The sequence below is a fragment of the Mytilus galloprovincialis genome, chromosome 1 (assembly GCF_965363235.1).
Source record: "Mytilus galloprovincialis chromosome 1, xbMytGall1.hap1.1, whole genome shotgun sequence".
Lineage (NCBI taxonomy): Eukaryota > Metazoa > Mollusca > Bivalvia > Mytilida > Mytilidae > Mytilus > Mytilus galloprovincialis.
This window is the reverse complement of record NC_134838.1, coordinates 39,487,435-39,507,667: the sequence shown is the minus strand read 5'-3', so window position 1 is coordinate 39,507,667 and position 20,233 is coordinate 39,487,435. Positions and strand designations below refer to the sequence as shown.

The 20,233-nt window shown below is 31.2% G+C and overlaps 1 protein-coding gene across 1 annotated transcript; it reads right to left on the bottom strand.

Moving 5' to 3' along the window:
- Positions 1–12,906: 12,906 nt before the first annotated feature.
- LOC143074027 (uncharacterized) lies at positions 12,907–20,233 on the bottom strand. The gene is made up of 4 exons (XM_076249584.1): positions 20,083–20,233; positions 19,067–19,232; positions 17,027–17,129; positions 12,907–13,254 (listed from the first exon to the last, which is right to left on the bottom strand). The coding sequence occupies exons 1-4, from the start codon at positions 20,135–20,137 to the stop codon at positions 13,072–13,074; spliced, it is 507 nt and encodes a 168-aa protein (XP_076105699.1). The 5' UTR covers positions 20,138–20,233; the 3' UTR covers positions 12,907–13,071.

The window sequence follows — 20,233 nt, the reverse complement described above, 5'->3', positions numbered from 1 at the left end:
TCCTTCATTTTTGTGCATATAGTTTAAGGGTAAATTAATGAATATGACCCGTTGATTCGCAAAAAAAACCATGATTAATCTCATTATTCAAACTATCGTGTGCAAACAAGTTTTGAAATTTTCCTGAAAGTTATTAAAAAAGGGGAGATTTCAAAAACTGGCCTGGCAAAACCAATTGCTTGACCTTATCAAATTGCGTTAACGGAACTTGGTATAGCCATTTCCCAAACATCCCTCACGCGAACGTATTTGCATGTTGTAGCTGTATTATAAGAGTAGACTTTTGAGTACGCTAGCTATCCTTCGTAGAAAAGGAGTACTGTATTGGCTCCATATTATTTACATATTGATCAAACTTATCACACCTGGTTAACAGCCTAGTCGAAAGAATCCGATTTATTATTTGTTTTTACATTTTTCATTATTGTAGAATAACAAATGGTTATAATAAAAGGCAAGTCACATGCAAGGAATCGAATTTGAATATTGAATTATAAATTGCCCGGAAAACTCTAATGTTAAATTCAATTTATTATAATGCGTTCGTGATTTGTACCCGTCACCTGCATCATGCATTGCCAAATAGAAATTTTTGATACAGAAGACAAACATATATTTAAAACATACGCTATCGTACCCAGCACACGGGTTAATGTATACGATGCCGGAGATATTTTTATTGAAATGTCTTTGGTTATTGAAAGCAAATTTAAAGCTTTTTATGTATTCCTAAATTGTGAAAAGAGAAATATACCTTCGTGTATAATTGCTGGCGATATTTCAATTTGATTTTTGCAAGCTAAAACACAACATTCATAGATATAAGACGATGTGGTATGTGTGCCAAGTCATAATTAGTAAATGTAACCTATTTTAGGTCAAAGCAAGGTCTTTTAAAAACACTGACCCTTAGATCACACCAAACAGCATGCTATAGAAGACCCCAAAAATGACTAGTGTAAAACCTTTCAAACGGGAAAAACAACGGTCTAATCTTTATAAAAACGTTAAACGAGAAACACTTATGAACCACATGGCAAACGACAACCACTGAACATCAGGTTCCTGACTTAGGACAGGTGCAAACAAACTCCCCTGGTTTAAACGTTTTGATAGTTACCAACCTTCACACTTAACTGTGAAAATAGTGTTACATCACAACATAGAAAGACACACTATAAAATATCAATTGAAATGGCTTATTATATGAATGTTCATTCGGAAAAAAAATAATAACACAACAACGAAATTAAAAGAGAAATGTGTACCCATGTGTTTTTGTAAAGTGTTTCTCGTTTTGGCCTGAAAATAATTCTCTATAATAGTGACGTTTGAATGCGATTGAAAATGAAAATTATACTGGTCATAAGATTGGTTATATAAAACAAATCGTAGTCAATTGTCTTGCCTCTACAAGTTCATTTAAAAAAAACGTGTACTACAGATACAGCAATCTGAAAGCAGAACAAAGCAGTTTGCAACATGAAAATATAATTGTATATTTTCTTGTTATTTAAGATAAAAACATAAAAAAAAAGTTTGAAATTGTGAAGTTTCCATTCCCGTTTGTTACATCGCCGTGCAGTTATTCCCGAAATACCTAAAAACTTCTACAAATTTCTGCTGTAAGCTGCAACCGATAAGTTGTATCCCACTTACATTTTTTTACATGCTTAAATATAATATTACCTGATGTTTGCTGACACGCAGCATTTTTTATTTGCGTTTCTATCGTAGCAAGTTCGTCAAAATTTACAACCTTAACTACATTCTGATGGTCACTTGCGATTCCTGTTAGTTCTAGTATGTCCGACCGAAATTACTTGTGCTCCTAACAAATGAAGTTGTTCTGCTGCTTTCTTTGTCTGATCTTGGATCTGTGACTTTCCGTCAGTTAAAATGATAACGATTCTTTTTATGTTAGACCGTCCACCATTTGCAAAAAGAAAAGAATTTTGTGTTACAAATTCTAGTGCTAAGTGAGTATTCGTGGCTCCTGGTCTATTCGAAATATTATTTATAGCATTTATGAGTCTATGTTTGCTCTGATATTCATTTAGACTAAATTCATTTTTAACTGTATCTGAAAATGTTACAACACTAAACTGAGTTCTAGTGGGACCAATAGAAAACCTGTTTACGAAGTCTTTAACGAAGTCAATCTGTTTTTTGAAATGCAAAAGTCCAACACTTCTGGAGGAATCAAGTGCAAAAACTATATCCGCTTTGAGGTTAGCTTGGCAATCTTTAAAATAGAAACACTCCATTAAAACAAATAATTATAAATATAACGTTCAAATGATTATCTTTCTATATATAGGACTTCAAAAACATAAAATAATTTGCAACAGGTGTAATACGACAAAATCATGGTACGTCACATCCGGTTGCATACAAAAATAGCTCGAAAAAAATATTCCCCTAACAGTTGTAGGTAATTCATGGACAGGACGAAACTTTACTCATGCTAAGTATTTCTATACTCGAAACACAAATGAATTATGCACTAATAGGGGAAAATCAATATTGATATTAAACCTAATATGGGAAGAGGGACGAAAGATACCAAAGGGACAGTCAAACTCATAAATCTAAAACAAACTGACAACGCCATGGCTAAAAATGAAAAAGACAAACAGAAAAACAATAGTACACATGACACAACATAGAAAACTAAAGAATAAACAACACGAACCCCACCAAAAACTAGGGGTGATCTCAGGTGCTCCGGAAGGGTAAGCAGATCCTGCTCCACATGTGGCACCCGTCGTGTTGCTTATGTGATTACAAATCCGGTAAATAGTCTAATTCGGTAGTTGCACCTTACACCTTATAATTCCTTGCATGTGTTAAAATTTCTTTCTACTTAAGTGAAATATTACCCCAAAAAAAAAATGAAATATTCTGAGTGGATTGAGTCTTCAAAACACATTTTATGAGAAAATATATAGAGACTTTACCATGAATGTTAGTTGACAGAACAAGCCATACTTTGGATTCTGGGAGTTTTTCTCCTTATTTCTTATATTCTGCTATAATAGAAAAAAAATTCCTAAGAAATACTTTAAATTGATATATATAGTTTTAAGAAAATGAAATTATTTTTAAAGCAGTAACAACAAATTAATCACTATCATAAATGAGTGAAAGTTACCCCATTATATTTATTTGTCGGCATGAACAGCTGACATTTTGAGGAAATGAGAGGTATGAATAGATAAAAAAAAAACTTATAAAGAAGACATAGAGGTCCATTGGTGTAATACCACCAAATCATGTTACGTCACATCTGGTTGCATTGGAAAATAGGTCGACAAAAATATTCCCTGGAATTTGACAGTAGTTGGTAATTAATCCTACATTTTATTGCAGTAAAACATTTATGGGTCATACACATATATCTTGGGTATTTTAAAGCACCATTGATATTTTTTATTTTGAGTTTCTAAAGAAAATTTGAAAAACTTGATGTTACATGGTTACTTAAGATTGTACACAGGTTAAATAAGGAGGGAATTTGATTGGTTAGTTTACAGTGATGGTTATTTTCTTATAGGCAAAGAAATGTTTTGTGAATTTTTTTTCTATAGTACTTGACGCTACAATTTAAAAAAAACTAAATAAATACAATTCACGAGGAATTAAAAGTCAGCAATCATGAAGCTGCAACACAAATATCTGAGATCAGCGCATGAATTTAAAAAAAAATGATGTTTGAATATTATAGACAACTTAACTCTTGAAAATTATATTCATAATTAACTGCTAACTGCATAGATAAACATAAATACTGCTAAAATAACTTATTTTGTTCTGCAAAACGTAAAAGGGTAAATAAAACAATAATTGGAAATGTCCACGTGTTTGCTTTAAAACAATCTAAGAATTAATATTTGAAATATCAAGCTAGCATATTTATTAAACTATGGGATAAATTTGTCCGACCTCATATTTGTACGAAGATATATGTAAGCAACCTTGAAGCCCCGGATTTATCTTAAACCCTTAATTACTCATACCAGAGTATACTGAAGCCGTAGCATTATTGTTAGTTTATCATGTTCGTTCGATTAAAAATTACTCTGTCCAAAATGTGAAAATTAATGAAAAGGTATGTAAAGTGATAACATTCAAAATGATAAAGTATTGATTTCAACTTATTTTTAGCCTTGTCCAGAAAGTAATTGGACTTTCAAGTTATGTTCTATATACTTTTCGACTATATATGACTATTAATCATTTACTTTCTAAATAGGGAGGGCATAACAGAGATAAGAATTTCCAACAGTATTGATTTCAACTTATTTTGAGCCTTGTCCAGAAAGTAATTTGACTTTCAAGTTATGTTCTATATACTTTTCGACTATATATGACTATTAATCATTTACTTTCTAAATAGGGAGGGAATAACAGAGATAAGAATTTCCAACAATAAAAATGTTCGTGACAGTGAGTTAACATATCCAAATTACAATTACAAACAAAACACGCAATAAAAACAAAAATCAATGAACGTATTATACAACATTCTACACATTATAATTTATAATTGGTCAAATAAATGTCCTGTTGAATCTACTCAGTGAACATGTGTAACAGCAAACAAAATATACAAGTATATTAGTAAGGCTCAACTTAACATACCACATTCCTTTTTTGCATGCAAAAAATAATCAGTGGTGGGGGTGGGGGTGAGTTGTAACGGTTAATCGAAACAAAGGGAACAACAAACAGCATTTTGTAAAATTAAATACCGAGCCTCTTACTTACAGGGAAAATCCCTTATGATATACATATACACGATAAAAAATTGGCTTCAAATATTTGACCGCTTCAACTTGTATAACTTAAATTTTCTTATCTTGGGAAATTTAAGCAGCTGCTCAGTGACGCCTACAATTTTAAAACTTAATAAATGAGGGGCGAAAGATACCAGAGGGACAGTCAAACTCATAGATCGAAAATAAACTGACAACGTCATGGCTAAAAAATAAAAAGACAAACAGACAAATAATAGTACACAAGACACAACATAGAAAACTAATGACTAAGGCCGTGTTCACACCAAACGCTTTGTACATTAAACATATCTATAATTAGTTTAATTTAATGTATTACTTGGTTTATTTCATTTGACTGGGCGGGTTTTAACCGGTTCGCTAATAAAAGACAAGTCCATCTATAGACCGGTGTTTAGGGATAAACTCATCAAGGAAGTGTCCAGTAATTCGTCCCGTATCATACACTCAGTTCTTTTGTATATCCGTTTGGTGACACTGATAGATGAACAAAAATTAATTATTATTGTAACGGCAATCGTCCTTATCACTCAGATCTTTAAATAGACTGTCCTTATGCAAATTAAAACGTAAGCTCCGCCCGATCATTAATAGTTATCCCATAAGGACGCGGTGTGTCAGTGTATGATCACCCCGATGGCCGGAGGCTAGAGGGTGATCTAACACTGACATACCAAGTTCGAGTGGGATAACTATTTTACATCCCAGCTGTTTTAGATTAGACGAAAAACCATTTACAATTCATAAAATCTGGTTTAGAACGCCACACAACCATTACAATATACTTTATATATTACTATATGATGTATAGCCTTTATGACCCCCAAACACGATGAGTAGATATCAAACAATGTCAACTCGCCCCACTTGCCAATCGGCCCACACTATATCGCCACTTTATAAAAAAATCGCCCCACTCCTGTTTACCGACTCGCCCCACTTTTGAAAAAGTGTTAAATCAAATTGAATAATCAGTCTGAAAACAAACTATTAACGAAAAAGGTTTAAACCGCACTGAATAAAGGTCTGAGTACTCGCCCCACTTATAAAAAGATCTTGCTTCCTTTAAGTATGTCAAATTACTATTAGTTCGTATCCAGTCATCCTGATGTAGTGGTTTGTGTCATGCCTTGATATGCTAAAGGTCTTGAGTTCGAATCCCAGCATATACAGTGGATTTTTTCTACGTGAATTTTGATAGATAGTCTTTACCGTATAATTAATTATAAGTTTCCCGCCAAAATGTTACAGAACAAAGAAAAGCATGCATAACAAAAAATCTCAAACTGGGGTGATCTGGTAGGTGTGATCCGGCTCAGATTACCCCTGTTAGAACAAAGGAGCTGGGATGTAAGTTGAAATAACATCGGTAATACACTGGTTTCACATTTAAATTGTTCACATCTATACACCTGGTTTATGTACCTGTGCATCAGTTTTGTTCACACTTATAAACTATATGTCATTTAAATGTTCATACCATAGAATCGAATTAAAATTTCTTGGACAACTTTTCTCGCAGTGATAAAAGCCATTTTGATGATTTGCACCTATTTTAAAGATACTAAACATGTCTCGATTATCAGAGGCGGATAAAGGCATTTTTTAAATGCATGGGGTTCCAAATATTGATCGTCCGAAAAAGGAGGTTCCAACCCCTGGAAATCGCCACTAATCACGCAATAAATTACGTAGGCTACAAACGAAGAAGAAGGATTGAGATGTTTAGGGTGTTTTAGTAATGTATTTATGAGTGTATCGTTAATTGACCAGTGGCAAATATTTCTATATACGTCCAGTCAATTCGGGTAGACATTTTCAAATAAATTCTGTGTTTTGCAATGATGATACTTTGAGTCTGGATTAGGGGTTCAGGGAATGACCATTCAACTAAAAAAAGGGGGGGGGGGGTTCCATAAAAAATATTTTGATTCTAAAATTGATCTTGGTTTATTAGCTTCCTTGTGAGTAGCACAACCCTCTATCAAGGAAACATGACAGAAAATACAAGCCCGGTAATAATCCATGGTAGGCATGTTAATCCTTTAAATTGTTATTGAATTAATGACCAAAACTAAATTCGACTTTATAAGATCAGCTAAAAAACATTTCTCTAAATATTCAAAAGAGACCCTTAAAAATAGGAAATAATGGGATATATGGGTATATAATAATGAACGTCACGAATTAGTATGATGTTGACACTACGCGCGACTGGCGTAAATCTTGTAGCGATGTAGCGGGTATCTGTTAGTCTCTATAACGACCTCCATAACCTATCAATATGTTTAGCTTATTTTGATTCCTAACTAATGCTCTTTCGACTTAAGGTGGTACCCAACACTTTCACTAAAATTAATTTGGCTCGTTTAATTTTCATAAAATTTTGATGAAGTATTTACTTTGACCCTTTAACAAAAATATAAAAAATTCAAAAAATTTGAACTAAGCGTTTTATCAGAAAAATTACACTGGTTATAAAGCAGTTTGACAAACACTAATTTTGATCATTGAGAAGCTTTATATTGCCTTCACAAGGCAGCGTGATTAAAACGTTTAGCTGATATTACAGAGTTATCTCCCTGTAGTGTTAGGTACCACTTAAAGTTTCGTTTTCAAATTGATGATTTTTTTTTAAATTACACGTAAATACATCCTGAAATAGTTTTTAAAAAAGGTGGGATTTTTTTCAAAAGATGCAAGATCTAAAAACAAATCGGTATACTTTTTTTTCATGTGATGCCCAATTTGTAAAAAAAAATACATTTTTCAAAATCATTTATTTTATTGTAAAACATTATTTGATACATTTCGTGCTTTAATATTCCTCGGTAACAGTGGCTGTTCATTTTATTTTGTTTGATTTCGTTCGATTTGCTCTACTGTTCTTCTGTTTCGCACTTTACATGTTCCCCTCTTTTCACCCCTTTTAGTTTTAATTATTTGGTGAAAATTTAAAAAAAAAAAAATTTAAAAATTTGAACTTTGATATTTCAAAACTTTGATCAAAATTCGACAAAAAACAGAAAATTGTAATAAAGTTTGAATGATAAGTGTTAGACAGACCGTAATTGCGTTCTAACACGTTGACAGTCAAACTCATATATCGAAAATAAATTGACAACGCCATGGCTAAAAATGAAAAAAAGACAAACAGACAAACAATACTAGATATGACACAACATAGAAAACATAAGAATAAGCAACACGAACTTCACCAAAAACTACGGGATGATCTCAGATGCTCAGGAAGGGTATTTTACGAAAATTCAAATGATTTTATGAAGTAAATTTTATTTCAGTATCAACGCACTCACGATACGTATGTATGAGACAAGCAGTGTGGCTTACATAAACCTTTTTCAAAATCGGAAATGAAAACTGACCTCCAGAGTTGTCTCTCATTTGCAGATAACCGTAGCTTTGCGTTACGACCATCCGCTTACCACCAGTAGTTGAGGCAGCCATATTTATTATGTAACCCCTTTAAAAGAATGCTTTCAACGTTTTCGTGGATGTTTGCAAAAAAGGGTACCAGATCTTTTATGATCCTTTTCAAGATCATAAAAAATGGCACCAGATGTTTCACGATCTGATTTTTTTCTTGTACCAATATTTCCATTTTGCAAAGTTTTTTGATAACATAAAAACAAGATAAACTTGTAACAACCATTTTGAACCGTAAAATTGAGCGATATTTTAAAGAGAACAGTAGTTAGTGCATTCAAAATAGGAAAACAAATCATGTTTGTATACATTTTTATTTCTTTGAAAATTTCGATGAGCAATTGCCTTAGTAGTTTTGTAAATAAACGCAACAGTAATATACCGCTGTTTGAAAGTTATAAATTGATTAGGATAAAACAAATCCAGGTTACATACTAAAACCGAGGGAAACTCATCAACTTAAAAAGAAGACAACAAATCATTAGAAACACCGAAGTGCAACCAAAAATAAACGACAATGCAACACACTCAGAAACGAATTATAAAATAAGAATTGCCATTTTTCTGTCTTGGTACAGGACATTTTAAGAAAAAATGGTGGGTTGAACCTGGTTGGTTTTGTGGCTAGCCAAACATCGCGCTTTTATGGAAATGTTAAATATAACACTAAAATGACAATATTGTATGGCAGGCATACAGTACAAATAAATTTTCAAGAACATTCACGACGGAGAAATACACAAGTAATATTAGTACATTTCGGCATGCTAACCACTGAGAAAAAACGAAAACGTACAACAACCTAGAACAGCACACAAAACAGCACGACAAAAGCACGAACAATCCGTCACACGACTGAATCAAAGCCACAAAAGTGACGTCACAGCTAAATTTCTAAAAATTAATAAAATTGAGAATTGAAATAGGGAATGTGTCAAAGATACAACAACCCGACCATAGAGCAAACACCATACAAAGACCACCAATGGGTCAATCAAGATTAGGTTTGTAATTAAGCTATTTGATGTATTTTATATCAATTACAAGAATATTAATATAGAAATGTGTTAGTAATTTGATAATTAATTGTATTATTTGGCTATGTCGGCATTTCTTCTAAATCAAACTGTAAAACAAATATATCGTATACATATAGTTGCTTTAAACTAAAATCTTATAACTTTAATGTGATTAATTATCTTTACTTTTACATACGAATAGAAATTTAAAAAAAAAATAGAATTACAACTACAAACGATAAAACATTGAACCATAGATATAGAAAGATGTGGTGTGAGTGCCAATGAGACAACTCTCCATTCAAATAACAATTTATAAAAGTAAACCATTATAGTTCAATGAACGGCTTTCAAAACGGAGCCTTGGCTCACACCGAACAAAAAGTTCGATTAGAATTACAAATACAACATAATAACTAAATACATGAATGTTAGATAAACAAATACCGTGACACGTCTTATAACAATGCGAATTTACACTCAGTAAAACATATTCAGGAATAGGTCATGTTCGGTTATTAAGAGACCAAACAACGTAAATGTTAAACCACGATCTAAGACGTGGTAAAATGTCCTTAGTTAGTTTAGACACAAACACGTCGTATGGGTCAACCAATTCGTGATGGTGTTCATAAAATTAACGGAGTGTCAGTTTTAATCTTTCCATGAGCTCTTCATAACTTTGTTGATTTTTCCTCCTCATAACATATGCATGCAGAAATTAATGCATTTACGATCCTATACCAGATCTTTCATCGGTCAATCGCAATACGTGACAACTGATATATAGTTTATTTTTCATGATCTATTTTCTCGATATACCGAAAGAAAGACAAAAGTAAAGATAGCAATTTTATCAATTTAGTCTAGAAAGCTTTTAAAGGCATGTGGCTTTTATAAGTCGTTTAACATATATCCAAGCAGACATATTTACTTGAACATATTTTACAGAGGCAGAACCTTGATATGATAATGTTTTTTGCAATTCAAAGCCACCTTAGTTTAGTAATTTTGTATTGAATCAATAACTGAAGTGTCGCTTGACCACATACCGAAAATAACCAAACATGTCTCATAGTTTCGAGTACTGTTTACTTAGAAAAACTAAAATAGTCGTATGCTATATGGAAATACAAAAAGTTTATTTCCTAGTAGAAAAATACCAAAATACTGATATTTTTTTTGCATTTTTTATTTTTACGAAGCGATTTAGGTTGCTCATTTTTTTTTTATTATTCATGAATTGAACCAGTCTAAAATTTATATCACTGCTACTTCATATAACCAAATATCGATAGTCCACAATGCTGTTACATCTTTGGAATCCATTTTGCCAATGTAAAATGTAGGAAGAACCCGATCAAAGTTGTGTAGATATAATAACTTCAATGTCTTACAGTGTTCGAAATATACAGCCACGTTTATATCACATTTGCGATTATCGGGTTTTATTTCACTGGAAAAATAAATGTAATTAATTCGAACCAATGTAATAAATATTTTATTTCACATCCTTCAGGAAATGTGAAAATGGCACAAAAAGTAGAGAAGAAAAATTCACCATTATTTTTTCATGTCGCTTCTTAGGAAAAAGACTATGGTTGACTTTAATTCAGTTGATCGCAAAAAAATATAAATAATAAAATAACATTATTAAAATGCACATATTTGATAAAATCATAAAAAATATTCCTTTTTTCTGATTTATTTTATATGAAAAATAATGTTGAAAAAAAAAGCATTTTGCAGCTTAAAATCATGGTAAAGAAGTAAGGGTTAAAATGATCTGAGGTTGCTATGGAAATCGATGTGAAGAGCACCAACATTTTGCTACTTTTTGTTTCTAAGTTTAGTAAGGCTGTAAAGTTGGAAGAAAATCCATTACCATGTGTCTCACACTCCCTACATGTATATGTAAGAGTTAAAATAGTTACAGAAAACCAGTATTAAACGTAAAGAAGGTGCATTATCTGCTTACCCTTCCGGAGCACCTGAGATCACTCCTAGTTTTTGGTGGGGTTCGTGTTGTTTATTCTTTAGTTTTCTATGTTGTGTCATGTGTACTATTGTTTTTCTGTTTGTCTTTTTCATTTTTAGCCATGGCGTTGTCAGTTTGTTTTAGATTTATGAGTTTGACTGTCCCTTTGGTATCTTTCGTCCCTCTTTTAAGAGATTTTGGCCAAAGACGCACTGGGTTTTTTCCATGAAATTTTCCCGGGATGGATAATTTAAAATACAAAAGGAGAATGATAATTATATGTAAAACCGAGCCTATAGTAACCTAGCTTCGACAAAAACAGAAATTAATAAACAGCTGCGCCATCAGCGCATGATACGCCCGACGTCTTGTGTGGAAGTTTTATGCAATAATCATAAATAGTTTCTGAGAAAGTTTTAAGCAATAACCATTTATTTTTTTGAGAGACGGCGGAACATGTGAACCCCCCCCCCCCCCCCCACCCACTGTTTTTTTTAACAAAAAATTTAATATCACTAAAATAAAATTTTTAATCAAATCAAAAAGTATACAGATCTTAAGATTAATATAACAAAGAAGTATGTACAGTTTCAAGCAATAATCATAAATCATTTTTTAGATACGGCACGACATGTAAAAAAACCCTCCACCTTTTTTACAAAATACTCAATAACTCAAAAATGAAATTTTGAATCATCACCAAAAAGTATACAGGTATTAAGATTAATATAACTAAGAAGTGTGTAAAGGTACAATGTATAAGCAATAATCAAGAATCGTTTTTGAGATACTGTGCGACATGTGAATAAAAATCACACCACTGTTTTAGTTAAAGTTTCGTAACTCAAAATCTTATTTTCACCAAAAAGTATACAGATCATTTGACCATCATAAGAAACAACTATATTAAGTTTCGTGAACTTTAGATAAGTCGTTCTCAAGTTACGGTGCGACTTGTTTACACCGGACATACGCACAGACGGACGGACACCGGACATTTGTATACCATAATACGTCCCGTCAAAATTTTTACGGGCGTATAAAAACCAAATGAGTCTATGAGCTACACAAACATATATAATAGAACTCGAATGTTTTCATTGCAAAATTCATTCAAAAAGTTCAGACATACCGATATATGTCTCAATTTTATCTATTTCATTAAACATTTACAATGTTTGTGGCAAGTTTAATTTTGTTTTTTTCTTTTGTTACGTTTTCTTACATCAGAAGCGGATTTTTCTTGAACTTAATTTTAATGTGCGTATTGTAATGAGTTTACTTTTCTACATTAGCTAGAGGTATAGGGGAGGGTTGAAATCTCATAAACATGTTTGACCTCGCCGAATTTTTGCGCTTGTCGCAAGTCAGGAGCCTCTGGCCTTGTTAGTCTTGTATTATTTTTAATTTTAGTTTCTTGTGTATAATTTGTAGTTTAGTATGGCGTTCATTATCTCTGAACTTGTATATATATATTTTTTTTTAGAGGCCAGCTGAAGGACGGCTCCGAATGCGGGAATTTATCGCAGCATTGAAGATGTATTGGTGACCTTCTGCTGTTGTCTGTTCTGTTGTCGGGTTGTTGTCTCTTTGACACATTCCCCATTTCGATTCTCAATTTTATTAAACAAACAAAAATAACAAAAAATAAAACAAAACAATAACAAGTGTAAGATGCATGTATGTCATGTTTCCTGTTCCACAATTAACATATAACTAAACTAAAAAATGTTGAACCCTTTGTCGTTCATATAGTTTACGTTAAAACAGATGTGTATTACACCCCATTTATAAACAGTTAGCACAGTAGATTTTAAAAATTTCTATTCTAGTTCATTTGGCAGTGAATGTGAGATGTTTCATCGTATGGTACTCCACCAAATGTCCTACACGAGTTCATATATTCCTTCTTTCTTGTTCCGTATTGACCTCTGATACTTATATCTGCAGCTCTTCCTTTATAATGCTTAGACTTAGAAGTGGTATGACACGCACCAGCAATTTCATTCACCTTCAAACTAATAAAAGTTTATTATTTATTTATGAGCTCAAATATTATTTTAAACCGGAACAATTTAGTCATACTTGGATGTTGTTCCTATATAATTAAGGACTTAAGTATCTTTTAACCAAAACGTCAAACTTGTTTTTGGACAAAATTTCTTCTCTTTATAAATATTCACTGCATTCGACAAGACATTCACCTTTTTATTTGTGATCTGCCAATCCATATTTTAGAGGGCCATTTTAAATAAATAAATAAATAAATAAAAAATCTTTATTTCAAGAGGATGATCCCATTGGTTAAAACTAATCTTCCTGAGAGTCCTCAAAATAATAATAACATATTTATAAGTACATAGAGTATTATAAAGTTATATTATACACAATATACAATTGTATTTAAATGATAATGAAAAAGCATATTAATTTGCACAATTGATGCAAAATTTGTAACATTTTGTTTTAAAAGATACAAGTGTATTTCATTTGGTAAACTGTTCCATATTTGAGAACCTGAATATGTAAATGTTTTCTTTAAAAAAAAATTTGGTTTTGGAAGATTTAATAGTTTTTCATCAGCTGAACGTAAGTTATAATTTTGATTATCATTTAAATGAAAATTTTCTTGTAAATAGTTAGGAACCATACCATTTAATGATTTAAATACAAGTATTGCCTTTTGGTATTGAATGCGTTTTTCCACATTTAACCAGCGTAAACTATTAAACAATAAACTGGATGATGTCATTATGTCAGCTTCTACTATAACCCTAGTAGATTTCTTTAATAACTTATTAAGTTTAATTATTCCACTTTCACAACAGCTTCCCCATAAATTGCAACAATAATCAAATAATGGCAGAATATAAGCATTTTCATGAATGCCACAGGGTTTGGTAAAATTTAGCATACAACCTTGACTCGTGAAGCTTTGAAATAAATAAAATGATGCCGTATTAAATCTCTTCTTTTTTTTATAAATAAAACTACATCAGTTCTTTCAAAATAGATGCAGATTTGTATAGAAAGCACATACAACCGACAGAGAACGTTCTTAAATTTGTATTTAAATCATCCATTCTCTTATTTCCGGTTGTTCAACTTAATTTAAAGGCAAACGATACAGTTTGAACCCACGGTGAATTTTTGACGAATCCTTGCATACAATCATTTTTTGACCTAAGCAATTCAAACAAGCAACAACAAAAAAAAAACTTTCATGACGTGCCCTTTGTTATTGGCTTTGGATACACATACCTATTTTGTTTTTTGCTTCAAGAGATACACACTAGCAGATTTTGTTAAAAAATCTATTTTAAAAAATCTATTTTACACAAGTAAATTCTAAATTTGTTTTAAAATTCCTTGGAGATAGTTGAATTTTATAAATAAAAAGTCAGGAATAGAAAAAAAGGCTTTTTGTGCTGTATATTAATTTTAATTTAAAAAAAATCATCAGGGATTTTTTTCATAAAAAATGGTTTATATAATCTTCATACGTAATCTAACCTAATGTCATTTAAAAAAGAGGGGTTCATGAACTCGTTTTCAAGATATATAAGTCGGAATCATTAAAAAATAAACCAGTCGGAATGCATTTTTACCGCTGTGTCACAGTTTGACGTCGTAAATATAACATTTTTCGTTAGCAACGTCATTACCTCTCATGTTACTGTCTCGTATGACCTGAAATATTTGATCAATAAAACAACTCTCCATCCAAGTCACAACTTTTTAAAAGTAAACCCCATTTTAATACTAAAGGAAACAAAAGCAGATTTGGTTTGGGGATGTTCCCCTTATGTACGAAATATTGTAACTCTTTAATGTGAACTTAAACTCAATGAATAGCGACACTCATCCAAAACACATTAATCAAACGAAATATGGATATCGGTTTAAAAATAGAAATTTTTTTTCCAAAATGGTCACGTTGTCTGAGTCTGAGTGTCTGAGTAAAAAGTTGATGAACCAGGGGTATGTCAAAGAACGTCTCGTCCTTTTTCTTAAAAGTTCATCGGAATGTACTAAGACCTTGTTGGTAAATATTCCGTATCAAATTCACAAATAATACACGAATGGTTTTGATGTAATGATTCTGCGTACTGATGTTGTTTATCATCTTAACAACGTGTTTTATAGTTCTTTCATTTGTCTGTGTTCTATTATTAATATTACTTTTACTGTTGAATAGTTTTATGTGATATCCATTTGACGTGGCTCGGTACTTATACATCTCGTCAATGTGTTTGTATTGTCTTTCATTTTATGGTGGTGTGTTTTGTATATGCCACTTTTTGTATTTCTTTGGTTCTTATAACGTGACTCTGTACTTTAAAAGATCCCGTCAGTATGATATTGTTCTATTTTATGTCATTATGATATATTCCTATTATGAATTACAAAATACGTTGAACCACAAACGTCAAAATCATTCAATCGCGTAGTAGAATTAACTATTTGTGGATTCTTATAAATTCTATATATAAATTTTGGACTATTTTAAATCTTGGGTCTATTTCTGAAATTTATTCTACATACTTTTGATTTTTTTAATCCTGTATGCTTACATTGCCTATGTTAATTTTAAAATTGTTTGTAGGCACATTGAACGACAAATCTATGTGACGTATAAAATTTTCTGACGTCAGACACACAAATCAATGAATGCGTTTGTAGATAGATGTTTTTGTGTTCTGTTAAATTGTTCCTTTTAAAATTGTTATACGATGATGACTGGTGTACCGATATTTTGACTATTCTAATTATTGTGTCTGTTTAGTTAACGCATCAATGTAAATATAACGGAATTTGATGAGACTGTAATCAAAGTGAGAGGGTTGGCGCTATAAAACCAGGTTTAATTCACCATTTTCTACATTTGAAAATGCCTGTACCAAGTTAGGAATATGACAGTTCTTGTCCATTCGTTTTTGATGCGTTTTGTTATTTGATTTTGCCATGTGATTATGAACTTTCCGAATTGATTTTCCTGTAAGTTCAGTATTTTTGTGATTTTACTTTTTACCTCATCAAGTAATGTGATAACCATATCAATGAATGACCAGATTAAGAAGTAAGAAATCGTCAAAATTTGAAAAATTATTATGTAATGTTAAAGACATATAAAGAATAAGGAAATCACCAGTAATATATAACAAAACCACATTATGTGATAAGAAACAACTGCACTTATAACGTTGACCCACATACACATCAAGTAATGTTAAAACCACATTACCTAATGACACAAACACATTAAATAATGTTGAAACCATAATAAGTAATGACAAAACCATATTAAGTAATGACAAAACCATATTAAATAATGACAAATCCATTTAAAGTAATGACAAAACAATATCAAGTAATGAGAAAACCATATTAGGTAATGACAAAGTCATATTAAGATTTACCAAAACACCTTTGTGTAATGTCAAAACCATATTACGTAAGGACAAAATATCATCAAGTAATCATTAAACCACATATCGTAATACCAAAAAACACATAAAACAGCAGTTACGTTCCATAAGAAGCTCTGGTTTTCATTTCCTGAAGAAAAAAGATTAAACCAGATTTTATGGGAAGGACGGATAAAAACTTATTTTATTGGACGGACGGATGGACGGAACACAGATATACGTAAATCAGTATATCAACTTCTCTGTAGGGGAAGTATAATAATCCACAAAAGACGCATTTGTTGGTTTTTTTGTTGTTGATATAAAGCTGAATCATTGGCGTTTATCTAATATTTTCTTTTGTTTAATACTCACTTTAACATTTCCTCTACTTCCTATGGCATAAATATACTTCAGCAGATTTAGATGAAGGCAAACAGACCCAACAGGTGACCAATGTCCATTATGACAATCATAGCTACAAAAGCAAAAAAAAAATCATTTCTGCTTTCTTCTTCAAACTTATACGCATGATTTGAAAAAGTACACAACTATCAAAATAAACATCTAACTGTGATCAATATTATCCATGTATTATGATTTTGATATGTAAGATTAGAAAAACGTTTGTAGTACGATGCAATGGAAAAGAAGGGATAATTGTATCACTTCATCACACAAGTAGTTTGATAAAATCAAAAGCAAAGGAACAACACTTGTATTGCTGTTCTTCATATTCAACATAGGGCAATTTAAATCTAACACCTCACTAGAAGTTTCAGACGGTCTCTTGGTTCGGCTGCGGTTGCTTGATGTCAATAACACTAGAACTGTTCCTTGAAGAACATAGACGAGTGGTAATTTCAACAAACAATTAGGAGCAACGGAATAGAACATATAAAACAAATTTTGAATAGTTTGACCAACAATGTAATTATAAAAAAATGTCAAAACACTAACATTTATTCATCAACGGCACAGATCAACATATGTGTTACATAACATTGCGAGATATAATGTAGGTATATAGCAAAAATTCAAATGGACTATAAATTGTTTTGGTAATTCGCCTAACCTGAGAGGAAAGAGAAATATGACACATTAAGGTGGATATCCAATTGGTATTAAACAAAAGAAATAGACTTCTTGATAACAGAAAGTAAATATATCCAAGTTTGTATATTTAACTTGTTTTCTTTGGCCTTCAATTTAGGAGTTAATGTATAAACTTGTTTATACTCAAAAAGTGAAATTATAGTATGGAACTACGAGATATTTTTTATCAATCAAGAAAAGCCAGTAGAATTAAGTATGTTCAATATGGGCAACAATCTTATCGCACAGGGAAAGTCATCATTTACGTTCAGAGAGCTCGAATAAATAAAAAAAAGCATTAAAGATTATTATACAAATAATAATCTCGTTTCATATTCCATTAATTCAACATATCAATTTAAAGGCTAGATGTTGATACAATAACACTACAAATTCACAATCCACAGTTCTAAATATCAAATAGAATGGGCAAGTACAATGTAACATAGGTTTGTAATGAGTCACCACAGCAGATAAAGCGTGTTTTAAGTGAATTTCTTCCTTGTTTTTTTTTCTTTGATTTTCCGAAAAATTTTAAAGTGGAATTTGAGAGTAAAACTATTATTTCATGAAAATGTACTAGAAAACGAAAAGTCAGTCCATTGTTCACGTACACACATTATTAATTTTGTCAGATACCCTTGACGATACACTTTACCTTTAGCTTTTGAAAATGCAATGCAATGCAATGCAAAGATATAAATGAACAGTATGGACAGGATGTAAGATCATGATTACTAATAACTGTACATGTATAGTTATATATATTTGGTTCAATTTAAATTTTTCAAAATATTAATGTTAGTATCGACATTGAAGTACTAGTATTATATTGACTTACCAATATGATACTTCCATGGTATCGATAAAAAATACTTTCAAGATTTTTATGGTGTTTAAATTGACAATGTTTAACAAAAAGTTTATTCAAATGAATAGGTTTTCATGGATCGTATTTAATTTTTATTTTATCATACATCCTGTTATTAATCAGAAATCTACAGCCACAGTTTTAAAAAAAAATTTGTATCTATTTTGTATCTATCTTTCACAACATAGTCAAATTTATACTTTTAGTATTGAACTGTTGGAAATTTGAACTGACAACCATTCAGAAATAATTCTAACTTGACAAAAGGCCTAAATGTATAAATGATGATTATAAGCTAGAAGAAATATTATGGATAAGAGTAAGAAATAAAGATAGAAGGACGAACTATAAATTTGAGATATTTTGAAGAGCGACGAAGAAAAATTAAAAGAATAAAGAATTTACATGCAAGGGATCTTAATCCCCATCAATGAAACCCCGCTATTTACGATGATCTTTTAGCTTTCCATCCATTGCACATGTCAAGGATGTTTTTTTCTGCAAAAGCATTGTCAGTCACTCGAGAAAAATGATCAGACGCTAGTGTTATAATCCCTTCTTTATGTAGCTTTAAAATATTGCAAGCAAGATCTTTAACTTTTCTTCCGCATTTATCTGAATGAAACACAAAAATGAAGAATGAGAGACGATACGGTATTCTAATGTAGTTTATAAAAACTCTTTACGGATGTACACCTCTGAGGAGCCAAACATTTCTAGACTTAAACTTTCTTTCTTAACCTGAGTTTTGGATTTATAAGACTGTAAAAAAATAATTGGTGAAGAAAAAATCATAGGTGGTGCACTTTTTTTTTTTTTTTGCTACGTCCCTTTGAAAATACCCAATTTTGATGATTTCCCCATTTTTCATAAATGTTTACCTATTTTGGGGCGATTATCGTGAAAAAAAATCACAGTTCCACTATTAAACTTTTTTAAACTTTCTATAAAGATGAAGTGGAACAATCTGAATAAATTAAACTTAAAAACACTATAGGTATATTTTAATACATAAGAAAGTGTTATCATATTTTGATGCTTTTTTGTGTAAATTAATCATGCTGTAAACTTTGTAAATTGTGATTTTTCTCAGTTTTAAGAAAAAATGCATATTATTTGATCTGTTTTGTTAGAAATGAATTGAAAAATACATATCTAAGAAATTTAAAAAGACAAAAATAATATGGGATGTACATGATTCTTGTAAAATAATTTTTTGTACCCCTCACCCATTTTCTCAAAATTTTGACTAAAAAGACTGATTTGATTGGTCGTAAAATTTGAAAACTGGATTATTTAAAAACTATTCATTGTAACGTTTACACATTTTTTTCACAGAGTTATGTTTGATTATAATATTTTCAAATTTTATTGATATTTTCACTTGTATTACATGTTTTGGAAATAGTTCCAGAACGAGATTTCAACTAGACTAAAACGTCAAAATAATACATCCTTAACTTACTTGGACTCCTTTTCATCTGACTTTGGCACGATTTAAATTTGTAGCAAGTGCTCATGACATATTTGTTGATATAGCTGAAATATGAAATGACATGTATTCAATGTTAACAAAAATTGTGCTAGCTAATGGTTTATGGCTGGCAAAACACGAA

Coding starts and splice junctions, on each gene's coding strand:
- LOC143074027 (XM_076249584.1), bottom strand. CDS start 20,137: ATGAGCACTTGCTACAAATTTAAATCGTGCCAAAGTCAGATGAAAAGG. Junction 19,233..20,082: donor TCAGATGAAAAGGAGTCCAA/GTAAGTTAAGGA, acceptor TGTTTCATTCAG/ATAAATGCGGAAGAAAAGTT. Junction 17,130..19,066: donor TGGAAAGCTAAAAGATCATC/GTAAATAGCGGG, acceptor TTGCTTTTGTAG/CTATGATTGTCATAATGGAC.